The 21,055-nt window shown below is 36.6% G+C and overlaps 1 protein-coding gene across 1 annotated transcript; it reads right to left on the bottom strand.

The window, feature by feature from the left end:
- Positions 1-8,655: 8,655 nt before the first annotated feature.
- Positions 8,656-19,749, bottom strand: LOC134854381 (6-phosphofructo-2-kinase/fructose-2,6-bisphosphatase-like). The gene is made up of 9 exons (XM_063870606.1): positions 18,555-19,749; positions 16,652-16,824; positions 16,161-16,474; positions 15,392-15,611; positions 14,420-14,627; positions 14,036-14,136; positions 11,654-11,829; positions 11,209-11,328; positions 8,656-9,229 (listed from the first exon to the last, which is right to left on the bottom strand). The coding sequence occupies exons 1-9, from the start codon at positions 18,703-18,705 to the stop codon at positions 9,022-9,024; spliced, it is 1,671 nt and encodes a 556-aa protein (XP_063726676.1). The 5' UTR covers positions 18,706-19,749; the 3' UTR covers positions 8,656-9,021.
- Between the last annotated feature and the right edge of the window lie 1,306 nt (positions 19,750-21,055).

Raw genomic sequence — 21,055 nt, 5'->3', positions numbered from 1 at the left:
GTCAATGCCGGCGGAATTCCAGAAGGTAATAGATAATTTACTGAAGGAGTTCCCCCAGGCTAACGCGTTTATTGATGATATCTTAATTGCTTCAAAAGGAACTAAAATCGAACACATTGCGTTAGTGGAAAAGATATTGAAAAAGCTGGACGTCTCCAAGGTCGCGTTAAAATTGCGAAAATGCGAATTTGCGAAAACTGAGTGCGAATGGCTTGGATTTTGAATTGGGGAAAGTGGTATAACGCCCTTAGTAAGAAAAACACAAGCTATAGAAGACTTGAAAACCCCAAAATCTCGAAAGCAGTTGAAATCCTTGATGGGTTCGTTACATAGCTTACACAAATTTTTACCCAAACTTGCCGAGTTGAGCGCACCGTTAAGGCCACTACTGAGCCAAAATAATGATTTTGTCTGGACGCCCGCATGCGAAAATGCGTTCCAACAATTAAAATCGCTTGTGAAAAATATCGTCGAATTACGACATTTCGACATTCACCGTGAAACTAGAATCATTTGTGACGCTAGCCACGATGGCCTAGGGGCCGTTTTAGAACAGTATGGCGCATCCGGATGGCATCCGATTTCGTTTGCATCTCGTTACCTTAATCCGGCTGAGAAAAAATACTCCACAAACGAATTGGAATTACTCGCGGTAGTTTGGGCCACAGAACATTTTCGGAATTATATATACGTTCGGTATTTCACAGTGATATCTGATCATAAAGCGCTACTTACATTGTTGAATTCGTCACCAAAAGGAAATAAACATTTTTCAGTCGTTTAACTCGTTGGTATGATTGTCTGGTGCCATACGACTTTAAGGTTGAACATCGACAAGGGTCAAAAATGGGGATGGCTGACTATCTGTCTCGGTTTCCGTCCGCAGAGGCACCCGAGACGAGCCATTACGATGAAAATTTTACAGTAGCAAAGATAAGAATGATAAACGCGGCGTTGAAGCCCAAGGATAAAATGAAGCCTAGGGGTCAAGAAGTGAATAATATTCAGCGAAAACCGACGGTAGGGAGCGTAAAGTCATGTTTCGACACAACGAAAGCAGTTTCATCCAATGAGAATGTAAGAAAAGACGATTATGCAAATATTCACCGTGAGCACAAACGCTCAATAGAGGGCGTGTTTACATGCAACCGACGGTTAACCAATCAGCGTCGAGATATTTGCATACCGGAGGAAATATGCAAATACCGAAGAACGAGATTCAGACTTTGTTCTCATTGCTTAAATTACAGTTGCCAACATAAAAAATTGATTCAATACCCTCGAAACCCTTCCATTTCAACAAATTACAAGTACAAACTTTCGGTGTCAAAAAATTATAAGTGCGAACCATCCATCTTACAAGATTGCAGTGAAAAGCCACCTACTTTGAAAATTTACAGTAGTAAAGATTATAGTGAAAAGCCAGTTACTTCGAAAAAATACAGTAGCAAATCCGAGAGAAATAACATGAGTAATTCGCCAGAAAAGAATGATCCTCCAACTTCGGCAATAGTCAACACATCAACTAATTCGGGAAATGTTAATCTAAATGTTGTGTTAAACCGCCTAAGTTAACCTCCCAGCGTTAGCTCGGATTCCGATATTGAAATGATACCACCTGAAAAACTTGATACCAAACAAACTAATTCTAAAAAACTGAATACAATTATATCTTTTCCACATCAGTTCCCCGGTTTATCGTACCCACTTGTACAAAATGAAAAATGGATCTATTCCATAGTGCCGTCGGATAGTAAAATCGTGAAGAAAATTGAACACCCGGAAGTTTTGAATTTAAAATTAATCGAAGCAAACATTGAAAAAGACCCAATTATGAAGACCATCCGAGACAACATCAGAGACAGGAACGCACGAGCAAAGGAGATTATTACAAGATTAGGACAATACTACGCCCAGCATTACAACGATTTCGCAGTAAGGGAGAATTGCCTGTGGATGGACGGCCGGTTAGCGATACCGAAGGACCTATCATCAGCAATTCTAAATCGTCTCCATTATAACCATCATGGGAGGGATAAGATGTTCGCGGCGGCAAAGGACGTGTGGATTCCCCTTATGCACCGAAATATCGCGGCCACAGCCAAATACTGCAAAAGTTGTTTAGAAGCAGGTAAAAACCTTAAACCAGACATTCCCAAAAATGACATGGGGGAAACGTATAATCCTAAGGAACCAAATGATTTGGTCCAATTAGACTTCTGGGGTCCAGTAAACTATGTTAGGGGTCGAAAAAATTATGTACTTGTAGCAGTAGATACTTTCTCGCATTGGTCGTCGGCGTATGTTTGTTCAAGCAACAAATCAAAAAGTGTATTGAAATTCCTAAGGAAGTACATAAATACTCATGGACACCCAAGGAAATTGCACATGGATCAAGCCACGGGGTTTTTCTCTAACGAAATTCAAAATTTCTGTAACTACGAAGGTATTTAACTTATTAAATCTCCGGTTAGGGACCATCGCGCAACAGGAATGGTTGAACGGACTATTGGGTCTATAAAAAACTACGTGTTGACTTATCTCCAGGAAAATAAAAACTACAAGTTTGGGGAGATGATCTCCCGTGCGCTTAGTGCATTACGTTTCGTGCCACACTCTAAAACTAAACTAACGCCGTTCGAAGCATACCATGGTCGAGAAGCTAATACGGCACTGCGAAACTTAACGAAAAAGCCGTCATTAAAAAACCTAAATTGGAACAATGTCGTTAATCAAAAGTTATCTTGTTTAGACAAGGCGGGAAACCTCCCAGAAGTTGAACTTACCCTAGATTGGGAGAAGAGAAGTGACTTAGTGTTCGCCCCTCAAAATAGGAAAGCTCCAATCATGTTGGACGATGACGAGGTAGCGGATCCTAAGGCTCCGGAAGTTGTGGACCCCAAGGAACTAGGCCCACCCAAAACCCCAACATGGCTGAAAAGGCATAAAGCAAGTTCAACGACGGTGTATCAGAGGACCGGGAAGACGGATCCAAAGGACCCAAGGAGGTATAAACGTTTGCCATTAAAAATTGACAAAATGACTAAACATACGGTGCAAATGAAAAAAGGGTCGTTACTAAGGCGGAGTGGTGTGTCTTTTAGATCGGCGGCTGAAGAAAGCCTAATTGGGAATAAAAGCGAGGAGTACACCCCTGGCCCGAGTAGAAAAGTGACCAGTACACCGGCCTCAAGCGATTCGAACAAATATAAACGAAAGCGGAGAAGGACCGAGCCGCAATGGAAAATGCAAGAAAATCAACAAAACAGCGAATAGTGAAATACTCGGCGGACTAGAGCGAAGACGACGACGACGAATACGATAGTGAGTGGGAAATCGGACGAAGGGAACCGACCATAGGTGCGGCGAACAAAGGACAGGATGTACCGTCGGTTAGTGTGAACTCACCACGACCCGTCGGTGGAAAACGCAATAAAAATCAGCACGAAACGGCGACGCGAAAATCAACACGGCAGAGACGCGGAGTTGACAAAATGGGGGGTTATGATCCACCGCATAGAACATAAATGATGGAATCGACAAGACGAGAAAAGGAGAAAAGTAACCTTAAGAGAGGTTTGGCGGGTGAGAAAACTCAACAAAACTAAAAACTTAACTAGTACATTTATACAATACAATACAGTAACATAAAGTTGATAAATTTTATCTACGCAAAAATTTATTTGTGGTTGCCCGAATGATATATTGACCAGTTTTGAGTTTATGTAAGTGCTATCAATTCTTCTAGATAGACACCAGTTTGAGTATGTAAGTGCTATCAATTCTTCTTTCTGTCTGGGGACCTGCTGTCTTGACCTTGCGATCTCTAATGTCCGATGGGATCTGAAATAAAAGAGTGCAGTAAGATTTCGATTTGATGCCTAACAGTTTGCCTATAATAAAACTTATTAACAACCTTTTGAATTTCCAAACTTACGACTTTAACACTATAAAATATTAAATACTAACGAATCACACTCCATAAAACTAACAACCTATTTATTTGTAAAGTGTTGAAACTACCTATAGTTTCAACACCAGAACAAATTGAATTCAACTTAGAAAACAGTTGTTCTCAATCTGGAACTAACTCGCGTAAACCGGTGTACACTAGATCTATTGAGACTAGGAGATATAAGAGTAAGATGAAGATCGGTATTAGACTAAGAAGTTGCACGAATCTACCCGGCCGAAAATAAGATAGCGTGACGAACAGACGGTGTAACTTATCTGAAATCACTCTATGAGTACAGTACAAGTACATAACTCAAATGACACGCCAATTCAACAAAAAAATTTTAGCGCTCATTCAACAGATTAAAAAGCGCGTAAAAAGCATGTGAAAGATTGATTAAAAAAGATTGATTTCATTGATACTAACAAAATTGGTATTAAAATAGGATTTGAACATTTCAAAACTTCAGCTTACACTAAACTGTGGAAAAATAACTCCATGGCATTACCACCAAATTCCTTTTCTTGTTTTTGATTCTTTTTTCTTTATATAAACCAGCAACCAAGTCAGCTGCGTTACCAGTACCCATACTTGTATAAAAAACTTCAGCTTCCGCTAAACTGCTGATCGGTAAACCCGTAGCATCAACACCAAGTTCTCATTCTGTATCTTTATCATTGCTTAAACCAGTGACTCTATCAGATTTTCTGCATGTACAAATACCAGTAATCAAACCATTTAAAAAAATTTTTAAAGAAATATCTAAGCCAACAAAAAGTTTTTGTGTTACCAGTACCTATACTCGCACTCAAGGACCCAAAAACTCAAGTTTCTATAACGAATTTACATGGCTATCTCGACCTGTTTTTGTGATGGAAACCGTGCACTCAGAAACAGTCAACTCACTCATGACCTTTGTTTAGACACCAGTTCAATATTGTGCGTCTGAAGATTATGGCCAAAGCGACAGCTTCACATCATTTTTCGCTTATCAAGGTGAGATTAAACTTCAGCGATTGTTGATGTATTAAGAAAACGAGAACTTTTTGAGCAGTTTCACCAACGACAAATCAATCTCATGGTAGACTATCCAGTAAAAACCGCCATACTTGAGAAGACGATGGAATGGGAAGCACCAGTGAAACCGCTGGAGCGACAATTCTACCGAACGGTGGGGAAAACACGACTACATTTTTGTCATTTGCCACGCCGTCAATGACATAGCTTTGAAGCCATGACCTTTTCTCATCCAAAATTCAACAACATCCTCGCAAAATTAGACACACGACTAGGAGACATCACTCAGCAATCAATTTAAGAACAACTTGATTGGCAAAGAATTTTCTTTGACAGAGAACTGAGGGTCTATAATTAGCTGTTAAATTTAAACTCTTTCAAGGAGGCCGGGAAGGCTAGGGGCTTCCTACATAAAATTGAAGTCGCACAAACTTTACCTATTGAAAATCTTGAATTTAACCAAGTTACTACAACCAAATCAGAATATCATGGGGCTGAATACCTCATTTGTTTCAAGGCACATAATTGGTATTTCTTTCAATTTGGTAAAAGAATCAACATTTAGTTTGACAATGTTAATAGATTAACACCTACATAAAAAGTTTTGCGTAATGGTCAGAGAAAAATTGGATGGTATCAATTTGAGCATATTTTAAAAAAAAAACTCACTTATGCTTTTGCGACCATTTCACGTATTGAAAGAACGGGACTATGGTGTACAGCGTGTTGTTTTCAGGGCAAGTGTAACGTTCTCAGAGAAAGCTCGTATTTGTCAAGAAAGATATTCATGAAAATTTTTTCAGCCGTGATGTGGATTTCGAAAAAAACTTAGGTTTTAAAATACTTTGAGCTAATCATGTGCCAAACTACGATATTCGAACTCTTTTTTTTATAACATTCAAAAACGAATCTAGAGCAAATTGAACGTTATTTTGCTGGAGCTATCTTTTTCGGAAGAAAAGCCAAAAAGTATCTTTTTCGAATTTAGCTTGACTTTTCCCCATCGTTGACGGATAGTGTACTGAAGTTGACCCAAATAAAAAAGAACTGCAATTCCACTTAGTCAATTGTGTTGTTCTTCTGCTTTTCAGTGTTTGTTGGGTGAAGCTTTACTAAGATTCAAATTTGCACGAAATATTTTTATTGAGAGATTTGTATTTGAGTAGAGAATTACCTGCCCTCATCAAAAATTTCCCTCAAAATACATTTTTTAATGCACCAACGGATTTAGGGGGGAGGGTGGAGGCCCCCCTCTCAGGAATTCGACCATCTGCCGGCCCAAAGGGTTCCCCTTCGTACTATTTTGAGAAATCCATTTTTGGTGACGGACTGCAAAAAATTTTTTAAAGGCACCTTTGCAACAATATATACTAATTTGAGGGGGAGAGCGCGTTCCGATAAAACGCGTTTTTTCGGTCAAAATTTTACAAAAGTTGCCTAAAAACGCCTTTTCGGCCTGTTTTTTCAAAATTTACCTTTGGCACACAAAACTTGGTTAAAATAGGGGCTTTATAGTGCTGAGGAGAACTATGAAAAGGTCGCTAAATTTTTGAATTTTTTTGAAAATCCTCCCCCTTCGAGAAAATCCTAGATCCGCCCCTGCCTTAATTAATGCCTGAAATTTTTTGACGTTCATTATTTATACTTGTTTGAACGAAGATTGTGAAAGAATCACCACTAATTCTATTAATTTTGTTAAATCTGAAATGACCAGTGAACATTATTTACTTAAATTATCTAAGTGTCCCTTTCGATTTGAAGTTTATTTTGAAAACTTGTTATAATATGTTCAACATTAAGGAGACAAAACAAAATTGACGTTAGTCAATTAATTTGAAGTCAATTTGCAGTGGGTTGCAAGCAATCCAGAGCTATTATTTTACATTAATTCGAAACTGTTTTATTTTTATGACACTTATATTTACAAATTTTTCTTGATATCAACAAAAATAATTACAAATTTTTTTTTGCAATAAAATAAAACAAAATAGCGTAAGTGTCTCTGCGATAGTTTCAGTAAACTGACAATAGCAACTTTTCTATGAAATTATAGGAGCCAGAAAAAGGAAGAAACCCTAGAAATTACTGTGAAGACAAGGGTCCAAAATTAGCCAAACGATTTGAGCCTGCTGTACATGTCTGAGCTATCATGAAAATGAAAGTATTTGGATCTACTTAACAATTTTCTCCCTTTTGAGAAAGGGGAGCAATTGTTAAGTAGAATAAAATAACTCATTTTCGACCGATCAGAATGCAGCAAGGTTCTAATTCCCAATAGAAAGCTCAGTGCTAATTTATTGCTTTTTATATTAGGGGTGGCAAATTTTAAGTAGATACCAAAGGGAGGGCGATTGTTAAGCAGATCCGAGTATTTTCTTTCATTATTCTTCCAGTATCAAATATTCGGAAAACATTTTTTTTGCATTTGTACCGAATTACTGCTACAATGAAAACTATTGCAAACACACAACTCTTGTAACTTGAAGTGTGATATTCCCCTAAGTCATAAAGTCATAATTTTTCAAACCTAGAAATTTGGAAACTGTTTTAGTGTGTTTTCTTTGAACTCTCGAAATTAAACTAAAATTAATATAAATCTTTATTATTAACAAAGTTCTTTTGTTTTTCACAAGATAATAAAACTATTCTGTTTTTATCATTCAAAAAAAAACGAACTATGCTTAGACAGGCCTGATAGCCTTTCATAGATCTCCAAGTCCATCAATCTTAGATATTTTTGAAAAATCTTGGTTATATCTTAAAGAAAATCTTGGCTGTCTTGGCAAGTTCTTGCCAAAGAATCTTGGAAGATATCAAAATATTTAATATTCCTTCGGTCAGAAAAACAGTCACAATATTTGACCTCTTCCAAAGGATTAGATTCTCTTAATTGAATTATTGATTTAAATGGATTACAGCAAGGCATTTAGCCTTTCGGCAATTATTTTAGTTAGGGAAAATTAGTTCCGTAAATTTATATTAATTAGTTCGAGAAAACTATCATCATTCTGCGGCCCCAGCATAAACCAAAGCAAAATAGGGCAATGCGTAAACTAACGATAAAGGAAAGAATCCAAATCATCTGTGTTTTAATTTCACATGAAATCAATTTCATATAACATTTTATATCGACTCTTTTTCTAACTTAGACACAATTGTTTGCTGGCATTGGTATTGCTATCAATTGAGAATTTTAAGAAACCTAGAATCATAAGATGAAACACTACGCAATATATGCTGAATTTGAATTAGCAAGAAACTATCTGGAATACACAGACAATTGGCATTAAAGGCACAAATGCTTAGTCATAATTGTTTTAGATTTCACTGACCCACGCGTTGAAGCGAATTCCATTAATGTTCAGTCAAAATTACACTTTATTAGTGGATTCCGCAGTGAACTAGTTAGTTGTCACTGGAATCCACGATGACATAGGATTTGAAACATACTATTGGGCGTTGAAACGATTGTATTCCCTTTTATTTCAGCGAGACAAAGGAGTCCTTTCTTTAAAAAAAACTTAACCGAAAAAACTTCACCTATCATAGCCCATTCATACTTTTTGACCATTCGCACATTTCCGAACACTGTTGAACCTCATTATCAGGGAAAGTAACATTCTCCGTCGACAAAAACTATACTGATGCTAACTGGAACTGAAAATTAAAAATAAACAGTTAAATTTAAAAAAATCAGCATAGGAACACCAAAACAATCTCATAAATCCGTTTCAAATGGACGAAAAACTATTTAAAAACTAGCTACAACAAAGCATCGTTTTGGAGAAGAGCGTTCATGTAAGAAACAGACATAGTCAAAACATGATATTTACCTCTGTTTTAAAAACCAATCAATATTTGTTCATGCGCTATATCTGTTTATTACAGCCACTAAACAGACATTTATAAAATTATTATACTTGGTGTTTTCGAACAGTTGCAGCACTTGCATTAGGTAAACGATAGTTGTAGTTTTCGGTTCTTCCTTCGGATCTGAATTGGATGCTTCGTTTTTAGAATGCAGCACAAGTTCGAGTTGTCAGCTACAGTCATAGAAAATTAGCAGGCTTTCCAAGTACTGAGCTCTTCTTCCTGCGTTCTCTGGAGTTGGTATACTCGTTTGAGGGTACATTTAGATTTATGTCCTCGGCTTCGTAGCCATAGGCAGTAGGGGTTATTTTGAACAGGTGGTGAAGGGGCACATCTAAGTAGGGCAATTCGTCGAAGCTTCTGTTCAGCAAGTAGGCCATGAGACACCTTAAACATAGATAGATACAAGATTAATTAGCTGCTGCTGCATAACTTGCAACGAGCTTTCAAAAACAGCATCAATTCTAACATGATTCGTAAAACAAGATTTACTCTGCTACCTTTCATATCAATTATGATTGGTTTTGCACATTTCGATTTCAGATCAATTTCGATACCAAAATTTCCTTCGATTCGTTCGAGACTACGAGAAATGATCTAGTTAGCTTATTTCTAATTACCCACATTTAACTTGCTTAATGACAACGATACGTATAGTCACATGGTAACTCTGAAAAAAAAACTACTACGTCCTCAAATGTATTTGTGTAGTGCTCTACTTTATATAACCAGAAAAAAGGAGGTCAGAATACATATTGATAGCTGAGTCACACACCGTATTGCTTTTATATCTACGTAAGCCTTAATCAATTGCGAATTACTCTTTGGATAAATCACATCAAATGCATTTAACTGTACATTTTTAGAGTTTCGTTTTTCTTTATTTCGTTATCATCAGAAATAGATGCTCAGTGGAAAATTCAGCTTTTCTTCAAATATGGAAGATATCAGACAGGTATTGGGTTGCCACGCGCTATTACTTTTCTGACAACCTGGCAGCTCTGAAGCGCAGGCCCTGACTTTCTAAGTCAGAAGTGCAAAAAAAGGGTTATCAGAATTAAAGAAGTATCAAAATAATGTATTACAATGTTTTCTGAAGTTCCCCGAGGTCTTCTTTCGCGCTTATCATTTCAGACTTTGCGTTTTGCAGAGTCAAGAACCATATTTGATTCAGTCATCACTTTGAATGACTTTCCAGTTGTTTCTTTTCCTTTTGTATGTTTAACATCAGTCAAGTGTTTAACTTCATCTACGAGGCGGTTTATTTTGGCGGCCACCACTGTTAGCTTTCATTTTTCTTTTCTCTCTGGGTTTTTCCTCGGTCTGCATGTTTTCAGATCTTTTTCATACCACAATCGGGCTCATCAGACGGCCCTTAACACTCCTTTTGATAGGTCAAACTTTAAAACCCCACCATAAGGTTTCAAACCATCTTTACACTTTTAATACAATTAGTGTGTCGAGCTTCTGGTTAACGTCGATCGTCATCTTGGTTATTGAAAAACAACTCAAAATTTGCCGTCCCATGATCTGAAATAGTAGTCTGATCACAGCTGAAAGCAACTGAGGATACTTTGAATCAATCAGCTTCAGATAGAGATTATCAAGTCAATCACCAACCACGTCAAAACCTGTCATCAAGCAAGTCACATATTCGAAAAAATTCTAAAAAGCTACCGCTGAGCAGTTTCCGCCGCAATATCAGAAAACTGGTTGTTGACACAAAAAGCAGCTAACACGTCGAAATCGAGCAATGTTTTAAACCGCTTACAGTAATTTGTCGCAGCGATTTTTTTGTGTTGTTGCTTATTTTTCTCTAATATTCAGGCTCACGAAAGACAACAGTGGTTGTCTTCTTAAAAATATGAGAAAGTGCTCAAAAATTTTATCAATGCGAGAAAGAAGTCAAGTTTAGCTTTCACGAGTTTGTCTACAACAAACTTCCTCACAACATTGAACATTGTCGGTAGCTCTTGATCTTTTTTGTACATTAAAATCAGTAGGAAATTTCCAGTTTCGACTTCGACGCAATCTTGATACTCAGATTCTTAAAAAAATCAAATGATTATAACAGCTAAGACTTGAGCAACATCAGGTGATATACTTTTATGAACGAAGCTACTAAATCCCATAAATTCCTCGGAGAAATCACTTTCTGATATATTTTCCAGTCTGTCTTAAGAAAACCAGCTCTTTCGTTATTTCAAGTTCTAGTGGTGTGTTTGTTAGCTCTCTGAGAAGTCAAGTGCGGTTAGGGTGCTCTTCTTAACTTGTTTTTAAAACACTTTTTTGAAAATTCAAGGCTCAACTTTTTTCATACAAAGATGAGTTTGTTGTTCTGTAAATTTAATCAAGCATCGCATTACCTCATGACAGCTTGGTGACATACTATGACGATGGTGGATCTGGTCCGTTCCAGTTCCATGATCACTGGCTCCAGTCTCGTCACCAGATCATCGTAAGACTCCCCGTCCGGATAACGATACCTGTATGGGAAATATCTTCCTCAAATTTCATTATTTTTCAAGTTAACTACAATTTTAAGCAACTAAATTTGTTATAATCGACTTCAAAGATGACCTTTTAAAAGTATCAAAATGCAAAGAAAGCCATGCCAAAGTTGTTTAAAACACCGCAAATATATTTTGCGAAATCATGAAAAATCAGAAATTAAATTAAATTCTTCAAAATTACCTATGATAACCTAACGCGACATGAAAATTGTGCATGAAAACCTTAATTAAATTAGTGTCCACTGACTTGTTGGTGAGAGTAATTATGATCAACGTCTCCGATCTGACAGAGACTCACTTGAACTTGTCAAATCTGCGGTTGGCGGCCTCCTGGGGAAACTTGGCCTCTATGAAGTCGTAAGTCTTCCCATCGAACACGCCCGCGTCTAGTTCCCTCAGGGCATTCCAACACAGAACCGGACTCTTCAGTCTGGCGGCAGTCTGCTGTGCACGCTTCAACACACTCGCCCACACCTGGAAAAAAATAGCATAACCAACAGACAGTTGGAAAAGGGCCAATGATCTCAAGAAAAATAAAAAACGACTGATTTTGTTTTCAGCATTTTAAAAGAAAACTGTATCAATAGATAAAAAATTTATTCCTCTCGGCCGATTGACTTGAACTTAAAAATAAACCAAAAATGGAGTCGCAAAAAAAACAAATAAGCGTGAACGACTTTCAAGACATGCAAAGACGGTTCAGAAACTTAACTGTACGGTGCATATACAAAACAGTCCCATTCAAAAAAGTCCCAAACATCAAAAAAAGGTTCTAAAAAACAGCCCCATACAAAACAGTTCAAAACCATTTGAATTTCTTGACCTTGATATTTTGGCGCCGACAGAATTAATCTACGCTTTGAAAACTCAAACATGGTCGTAATTAAAGAGCCAAAATTGGAACAAAAATTCGGAAGACAATCAAAGGACTCATGGTATAGTGGTTAAAGCGTTAGTCTCAAAATCTAGAGATCAAAGGATTGAATCCCTGGCGGCACAAAATTTTTTCCAATTTTCCGAAAAAAGTTTGAAATTCGGGTAAATATGATAACGGGTATATCTAGGGTACAACAAAGGGTTCAACCTTAGAGGGTTGGGCGGAGGGAGAAGAAAAATCAACACCTTGTATGTATTCATTACTTTTCCGGTTTCAAATCGACTCTAGCTCAATTTTCAAAAATCAAGGGAACTAATTAAACTGGAAATTTTTTTTTATTGCTTGGCAGTGTAGAATAAATGTGAAACTTGAAAACAAAAGAAACTTTTGATTATAATTTAATATTATAACTACATCCTTTCAAAAACCCAATGATATCATTGGGTTGATATGACTTAATCATAGTGATTAAGTTTTGTCGAGTTTTTGGTATTTAGTTTTTTTGGGTGTGGCTGCTATTTGTCCTTCGCACATTTTTTCCAACAATATTTCCGCTTTTTTTCGCTCGTCCTGGAAGTTCGCGATCAGTTTTGGAAATGATGGATGCTTGCTATTGACCAGTTTCACGAAATTGCTGTTCCATCCTTCTACAGCGTTGTTTGTGCGGGGAAGGTAGTTTTTTACTCAGTGATTGCAACTCCATTGCTCTATATCAAATCTGGGCTCTATATCACATACCCGATAAAGATAGAAGGTATAAACCAGGTAATGTGGCGAACACAATAACCCGATTTTCACCTTAAGGATCAGAATCGTGAAGAAGGAACTGCTCTCCATCGTGGGTTTTCTGTAGAGCCAGTGGTAGTTCAAAGCCAGTCAGCGATGTTGGCTCTGCCATCTTTGGTCTTTTTTCGCGTCGAACTCTATTTACGGCTTGCTGATTAGCAGAATAACTAGGTAAATGAACAGATGTTTCTCGGTTCACGTCACGTTGGGCTGCGAAAATAGTCTGCCGCGGTGTTACATCAGATACTGCTGCTCGATCTTTAAGTGTTTTTCTGAACTTACGTTTTTCGATGTCAACTGGATCGGGGAAGTGGCAGTGATCTTTAACGATCTCAACGGAGTCCTCTTTTGTACACACACGGCCATTGCAACTACTTTGTGCGCAGCGCCACGAAAGGGAGTTGTCTGTCAGTGTTCGGTGCTTAATATAAGCGTACCCTTCAAAAATCAGTAACTCAGAATTTTTGTCTGTAATTATGATTTCCACCGTTAGTTAGTGACTTTCGTTTCTATTGAGTGTTGCCAAGTGTTTGCAAAAGAAACAGCTTGAACAGCTTGTCTCTTTTGCATGGATTAAAAAAAGAGTCCATTTTTGTAATTGCGTTAACTTAAATGTTTCGCATATTTTTGCTTTTAATGAGTGGCCGCTGCTGTTATCTTGGTTGTTCTAATTTCTCTGCTATACTAACTATTGTTATCCCGATTAGTTGGAATCAAAATGTGTTTAATTTGAGATAAATTTACTTATCAGCTTCTGGAACAATTATCACTTCGATCAATGGGACTATTTTTGGGACTGTTTTGTATGGGACTGTTTTTTTTTGTACTTTGCTACGAACTTTCGGACTGTTTTGTATGGGACTGTTTTGTACAGACACGAATTGTACAGCTATTTTAAGGCTCAATTTACTGTCCAAATAATAAATTAATTTGGCCAGAAGGAGCAGAGGACATTAAAAAAACGGAGCATTTCGAAAAATAATGTCTCGAATGATGTGATGTCGATGTGTGACCCACCTGCAGGCCTGGTCCATCACAGCAGGATCCACTTTCTTGGAATTGTTTCATCTCCGGAAGGTTGTTGATGAAGTCTGCAAATGCGTCCGCGTACTTCACACCTGAGAAGCAGATGACTTATCACGAAAAAGTTGCAACAGGCAGAATTAATGATAAGAACCATCTTGGAATCCAATTTTGGAAACAATTATGGAATCCAATTTGCCTAATATATTTTAACCACGAATAGTTCGTTTGATAGCATTTCATCACACAAGGACAAATTACGACTCAAATTGAAAAAAATATAAATATTTTTTTAGTTTTTTTTTTAAATTATTGTTACGGGAACTTTCTCTGCTACTTGCACAGCAGCCGGCTGTCCTTGTTTTTATTATAATTAACCTCTGGCTGTGAGCTCACTGTCTCCTCCCACTATGCCCAGTGTATTGTTGAGAGCCTCCCCGTGTCTGGTGATGTAGATGGGCTGTCTTGCAAAGTGCAGACTCATCAAGTAGTACACCATCTTGCTCTGCATGTAGCCATTCATATTGTGAACTCTGAACCTCACTCCCCCGTCGAAGATCTTCAGGAAGGCGAGGTCGTTCTCCGACTAAAACACAAACTAATAGTGCAATTATTACATCGATAAATTGGGGCCCATTTTCATGCGCTAGGGACCGAGTACGTGAAAATACTCAACCAATCAATGCCCTTTAACCTTTCCTAAACTGACTGATTTTTTCGCAATTTCCTTCGAATTTATGAACATTGAATTCTGATTGGCTAACAGACGTTTCGCGCACTCGGGCTTGCACACACGATGCACTTCCACCTTTATTCATAAAAAACTGAAAAAAAAAATTATTTTTAATTTTCTTCAATCTAGTGTCGGTTTTAGTGGGTGGTGTGCATCGAGAACTAAAGGATTGCGTAGAAAATTAGTGAATTAGGCTTCAAAAAAATCATCAACAAATGGCTTCAAAAAAAAAAAAACAAACAAAAAAATGGAAAAAAAAATCTATTTTTTTTAAAATAAAAATCAAATTTTTTATAGTAAAAGTCTGAAAAAAAAAACAGTAAATTTCCTTATAACGAGCGTTACTAGCTCGAAATTAAACGAAAAAAAAAAACAAAAACCGGTTTTTCTCAATACTGAAAACTTTTTTAAATGTTCGAATCATGACTGAATGTGCTTCAATAGGATCTACTCCGATGATTATACCTACTCCGACAAGTATTTGTGGTAGCTGATTTTGCATGGAAAAAGAAAAAAATTAAAACACCCGAATACTAAGCTCCTCCCCATTTTCAATAGTTGAAACAACAATTGGCGCTTATAACAACAAAAAATGAATTATAGAATATGAAGCCTACTTGTTCGTCTAACTGCTCGTAAGAATCTGCGTAGTCTCTAAAGTGGTTCTCAAACTTCACCACCGCAGCCTCTCTGCTCATATTGAGATAGTCAGGGTTCGACTGTTCAATCCCTGCTATGTACAGCTGGATGAGGTTGAGGTCATCTGTGATGCTCTCCAGGAAACACAGATCGTAGTCTCTCGAGTGGCAAAACTCAACTAGCTCGCGCCTGTATGATCTGAAAAAAATAAATATAATTAAAACTTTCAAAAAAGCTGTCCTAAAACATCGTTTTGGTCTTAAAAGTTTTGATATTTTTTGCACTGTTTTTGATTTACCTTTTCCTTTGCAATTACTCAAACTCTAATTATTGCTCTTTTCCAAATTTTCAGCAACAACAATTTACCGTATACTTTATATTGAACAAACAAAAAAAAACTTTGAAAGCGACAATTTAAAAGTTGTTGAAGAAAGAAAAACTACTGGGAGCACTAATACAAATATTCCGTCACTTTTTCCGAGAGTCGGAAAAATTACATAAGTTTGCATATACACTGCAATAAAAACCAACGCAGAAATTTAAGGCAGAAATACGCAACTTAGGTTGGAAAAAATGAAAACCTATAAAAGCGCTAGCTTTCGTTAACCAAGTTATCATCCTTTCCCTTAACACCTTTGGGAGGGATAGAGGCGGAATATCAACTTCGTCCTTTTTCGCACTTGAAGTAAATAGAAACCCAACAGAAATGATGTTAAGGAAACTTCATCATTAAGAATGTATACTAACTTTCGTGAATTGGCGAAGTCAAAGATGGCCACGTTTCCTCTCACTTGCTGCAAGAAAGGCATGTCTTCAGATCCCACACTAGTTTTGCCGCCGAACTCCTTCAGAGTCGAAGTGCTGCTCCCACCTGCAATGCCGGTATCATTCATGCAAGCCACATGTTTCAGCCCCTCTGAGAAGAACAGGTCGATGTCTTCAAACAGCATTTTGAAGCACTCAGCACGAAGTGGTTCCTCGTTCGATTTTAGGGGCTGGTTGATCACGTGTTCGGGAAAGTCGGGTGCCATTTGACGTCGATAGTAGCTTAAGTGAAACACCTGTGAACGTAGTCAATCGTCAGACATCGTATCCGAAAAATCGTCAATTATTTCAAAGAGCCCAAAATACCTTTTTTAATTCAATAAGTTCTGCTTTTGCTTCTGTTCAACTTAAAATGAAAAATTTTTTTCTTGGTTTGGCGATACAAATTACTGCCAGTATGTCGGTAGCGGTACCTCGCATCTGATTTTGTTCCATAGGAGGAAGCGGTGAAGCTTGTGTGCTATGATTGTCTTTCCCCTGCCGGGTAGTCCCACGAGGGAGACCAACAGAGGCTTGCCCCTCACCGCATTCAGCAGCCAAGGCACACTGTAGCTGTTGTTCGAGTCGATGTCAGTCAGGAACGCAGCTGGAACACGCAAAAGGCGATTTAAAGGGGAAGATTTAAACACAAGGGGAATTTAATGGGGGATTTAAACATGCAAAACACCACTGTTTTCAAACGCCTCAAGCAGAAAAAAATGCATAGCAAGATGTTGCTGCTCAAAAATTCAAATTTCTTAATCAAGTTACAGAAATCGAAAGAAAAACTTTCTTCGAGAAAGTAACAATTTAACTATATACTTTCATCACCTTGAACTTTCAAACAATACAGAAATCTGGAACCGCCCTATTATCCAAGATATAATTTTCTAGAAAACGGTTTAAATATGTTTATTTAATTTTTTGTTGCTGTTTTGACGAACTCTGTTCACGTTGGAAAAACTGTTGGCACTAGGTTTAACTTGAACAATTTTTCTTTTTTCATCAATTAGGGGATATAACCAAAAAGACCCAAAATATATTGCTCAAAAAACGTTTTAGTATATCTTTTAGAAGAATCACGGTCAGTATTCTCGCAGGATTGGTAATTAGCAAACACTTGCTCAGCTGCGCTGATATTCGGCACGGGTGATATTGCGCGTCAATCAGTGTTTGCCGGTATCTTTAATTTTTTTAAGAACAGCAAGGTTTCAAAAAACAGCATGGTTTGTAAAAATACCTAAAATACATACACTAAAACTTTCAAACTTTTGTCTCAAATGAAGTTCGCTTTTAGTAAAAACATGTAGAAAAAGACAACTGCCAGCAGTAGATTAGCTTTTTAAAACGAGGTTTAAGAATCGTTGATTAGGTCAACTAACTTGGATAACATGCCCATTGAGCCGAAAAACATTATAAACATTGAGTAAGAAAAAAATCGAAAGCCGAAATTTAAGATTATACGAATGTTTTAAGCCGAATAAACATTTTATGCAGAAAAAAAAACAAGGGTGAAATGTTGAAACGGTTATTTAGAATGCATGAAAGCTCAATGCGCCATTAGGCCACCCAGAAAGTTCAGCCGAAAAAATTCTTACAGGTTTGTAAGAAAATCTATAACAGAAAAATAAGTCGTCCCCGATTACAAGCCACTTGCTCTCTAAAGAGTAAAAATTGAGATAACAGAAGACAATACAAAACGACAAGACAATAGAATGTAAAATTAACATCGAAAAAAAAACTTTACCACACTCTCAAGACACACACACACAGGAAAACTTATTCGCCCATTAGTTTTTAAAATGAAGCCACTAAGCCGATATAATATAGGCCGAAGTCTATCAAGCCAAAAAAAAAAGAAAAATTCGAAATTGAGATATTTAAAATACCAACAAGCACAACATATATCTGTAGCGCTAAATTTTTTGCTAATAGAGGCTTCCAGGAAATGAGTCAAGCTGAAAAGATTCCTGTGAACAAAGTTTTTTTTACAGAAAACAGTCTATTACCCGATTGCAATACCCTTGCTTATCGCAAGGGTAAATAGGTGGCAACATTAGAGTAATGCATGGAATATTTATGAGCCGGATACTGCATACAAAATTCAATTAATTTTTCAGTCAATTGTAGAAGAATTGTTTTCTGTAAATACACTCTGTCAGATGAAATTTATTTCAAAATTGAAATTCTATGATTCTTTTTTTTCATCATTTTGGTTTTAAGACAAATTTCAAATAATGTTCGGAGTATAACAAAGAGCGATCCAGTTATTTAATTTGAATCTGCCACATATTGTAATATATGATGCATAAAAGGTGACAAAAGATGATCACTTACCATTATAGCTGGTCTGTCGGTCTTTTTCAGTTCCCTGTGAGTTGATGAGATGTGATGGAATAGTGAGACATGTGGTAACCGAGTCTGGGAATCTGCTTGGGGACGACACCACCTGAGCACTGTTCGCCGCGTCCCCGTCAAGGTCAAACATACTGTTAAGTAACTCTCGGCTGAGTCGTGTGGTAAGCTAGTAACTATGTAACTATTGGGATGTAATTAATTTTGAAAATCGGATACCCAATAAAATTAAATTTAGATAATTTCAGCTGTTTTTGAGATAAATCAGCAAAGAAGTAAGCTAAAACGAATTCGGTTTCCCAAAAATTTTCAAATCAAACGTTCATCATTTGATGGATTATTTAAACTTTCTGCTTTACCTGTACTTCCGGTTGAACTACTTGAGGTAATCGTAAATTTATGGTGTTATACAATTTGTGACGAGACTGAAGTTCAAGTAAGAGTAGTTAACAGGGATATGTTTCGAAATTGTAAGGATAACCTCTCCTTCAATCACAACTGACAGACATGCAATGATTACGCAATGGCGATGGATATTACGTAACTGTAGCGGTCGCGGTTACTTTGCCATTTATGTAACTTAGTTGATTTGACCTCCTCTAAGCATTCTGTTGTTCAAAATCAAGTTATCCGTTGAAATGTTGTACTGAAGAATTAAATAGAAAAAAATCGGTAGAGATTAATTAATAACGATCATAACATTCCAATCTGAGAAGTTAATCGGTTTTGAGGCTTCAATTAAAAGTTTTACAATGGTTTAGATCCTTCATTTACAGAGCAATGTTTAGTAAACACAAGATAATAACAAACTATCAAACTAAATTAGGAATAACTATAATTTAACTTACTTTGAATTGTTGTTCTTGAATTGCATGACTGCTCGACACGCCTCTTATGATATTTATTGTGATTTCAGTTTAAGTAATGGATGTTTCTATTGCACAATATCCCTAAGCTTTATGAGTTTACTTGAAAAATAAAGGTATAACTAAAAATCAAATGAATGGTTGATAATCAATAAACTGATTAAAAAGAATTTTTCAAATCATTGAAGCTCAGGAACTTTTTTCTTTGCTCGATCAAATGTGTTGAATTAGCAATATCAAATTACCCAAATATAACGGCATTTTATCAACAATACTCAATCTGAAAACGAACATTCATTCTTAAAGATAAGGATAACATTCGATTTGTTCTGCTCTGTGTAGATATCGGCGGCCGTGCCAATTATGAAAAACTACATGCAACATCTTTGGTTTTTTGGGATTAATAAAGTTTCCTCGCACTCAAAAACTCTCAAACTGATAAGGTTTCCTCACCCTCAAAATTTTAGTCAGAAATATTCAAATCAGCCAAAATTTTACATAGCGACAAATTTTTACTCCACAAACATGAAAATATTGGAAAAAATTTTGAAATTTCACAAGATTGGCTCGGCTGATATTCAATTTCAGAAGCACGCAGTCGATAAATGCAAACAACAGCAATGTAGCAGCAGTCAGTTTTGTTTGCCAAGCGGCTTCTTGGCCGATAAATCGTAAGTTGACACCCGTTGAGCCGAAAACAACAATCAGAAATTTCAATACCGTCATAAAAAATTAAATGTATAAGCACTCAAACTTATGAAAGCATAAAACTCTAGTTTTAAATTTCAAATGAAAGTTTAAATTTTTCGTTAGGTAAAGCTTTTTACGATATATTAGATGACAAAAGCAATGTAGAAAAAACCATGAAACCATTTCAGCAAAAAAAAATTGAAAATATTTTACTCAAAATCAGAGTTGGTAAAATTACAAATTACGAAAAGACTTAATATTATGATTATTATAACAACAAACAATAACAAAAGTTAAACAAAAAATTTTGACTAAAAAAAATCTCAATGCTTTCAAAATTAAAATTACAAAAAAAATGCAGATAAACGATTGTCCGACGGTTCAAGTTTTCCCAGACAACAGGTTTACTTAATACATGGCAAAAACCCAAGGTCTAATCGGAATTCGAACACCATACCTTTGATCCAAAAGCACGCGCCTTATTACTAGACCAAGTAGGAATGAGTCTGCAAGTTGTTGAGGTTCCCTAATAAAGCAAGTCCAATTTCTTACAAAGCTGTAAGCAAATTTTTTTTACAGGAAAACGTCTAGATACCGATTACAAGTAACTTGCTATCGAACGTTAAAAAATTTCGTCCGGAATATAAAACCTTGTTGAAACTAATGAAAAACTTGAAGCGATTTTTGAAATATTTTTCAATATTTCTAACACCCAATGAAAACAGAAGCGATGTTTTTCGTCTATGAACGCAATAAAAACCCCAAATAGTTTGCTTTAATTCAATTTGTACTAATTTTTACGGGATAAATTCGCAACCTAAGCTATGAGTGATTAGAAATTTGATAGGTAAAGCATCGTATTTTATACCAAATTAGCAAATTTCGAAACCAAAAATTTTCCAAGATCATCACAGGCGGTAACTTCGA

The sequence above is a fragment of the Symsagittifera roscoffensis genome, chromosome 9 (assembly GCF_963678635.1).
Source record: "Symsagittifera roscoffensis chromosome 9, txSymRosc1.1, whole genome shotgun sequence".
Taxonomy (NCBI): domain Eukaryota; kingdom Metazoa; phylum Xenacoelomorpha; order Acoela; family Convolutidae; genus Symsagittifera; species Symsagittifera roscoffensis.
The sequence above is the reverse complement of the archived record's forward strand: the minus strand, read 5'-3'. Positions and strand labels throughout refer to the sequence as shown.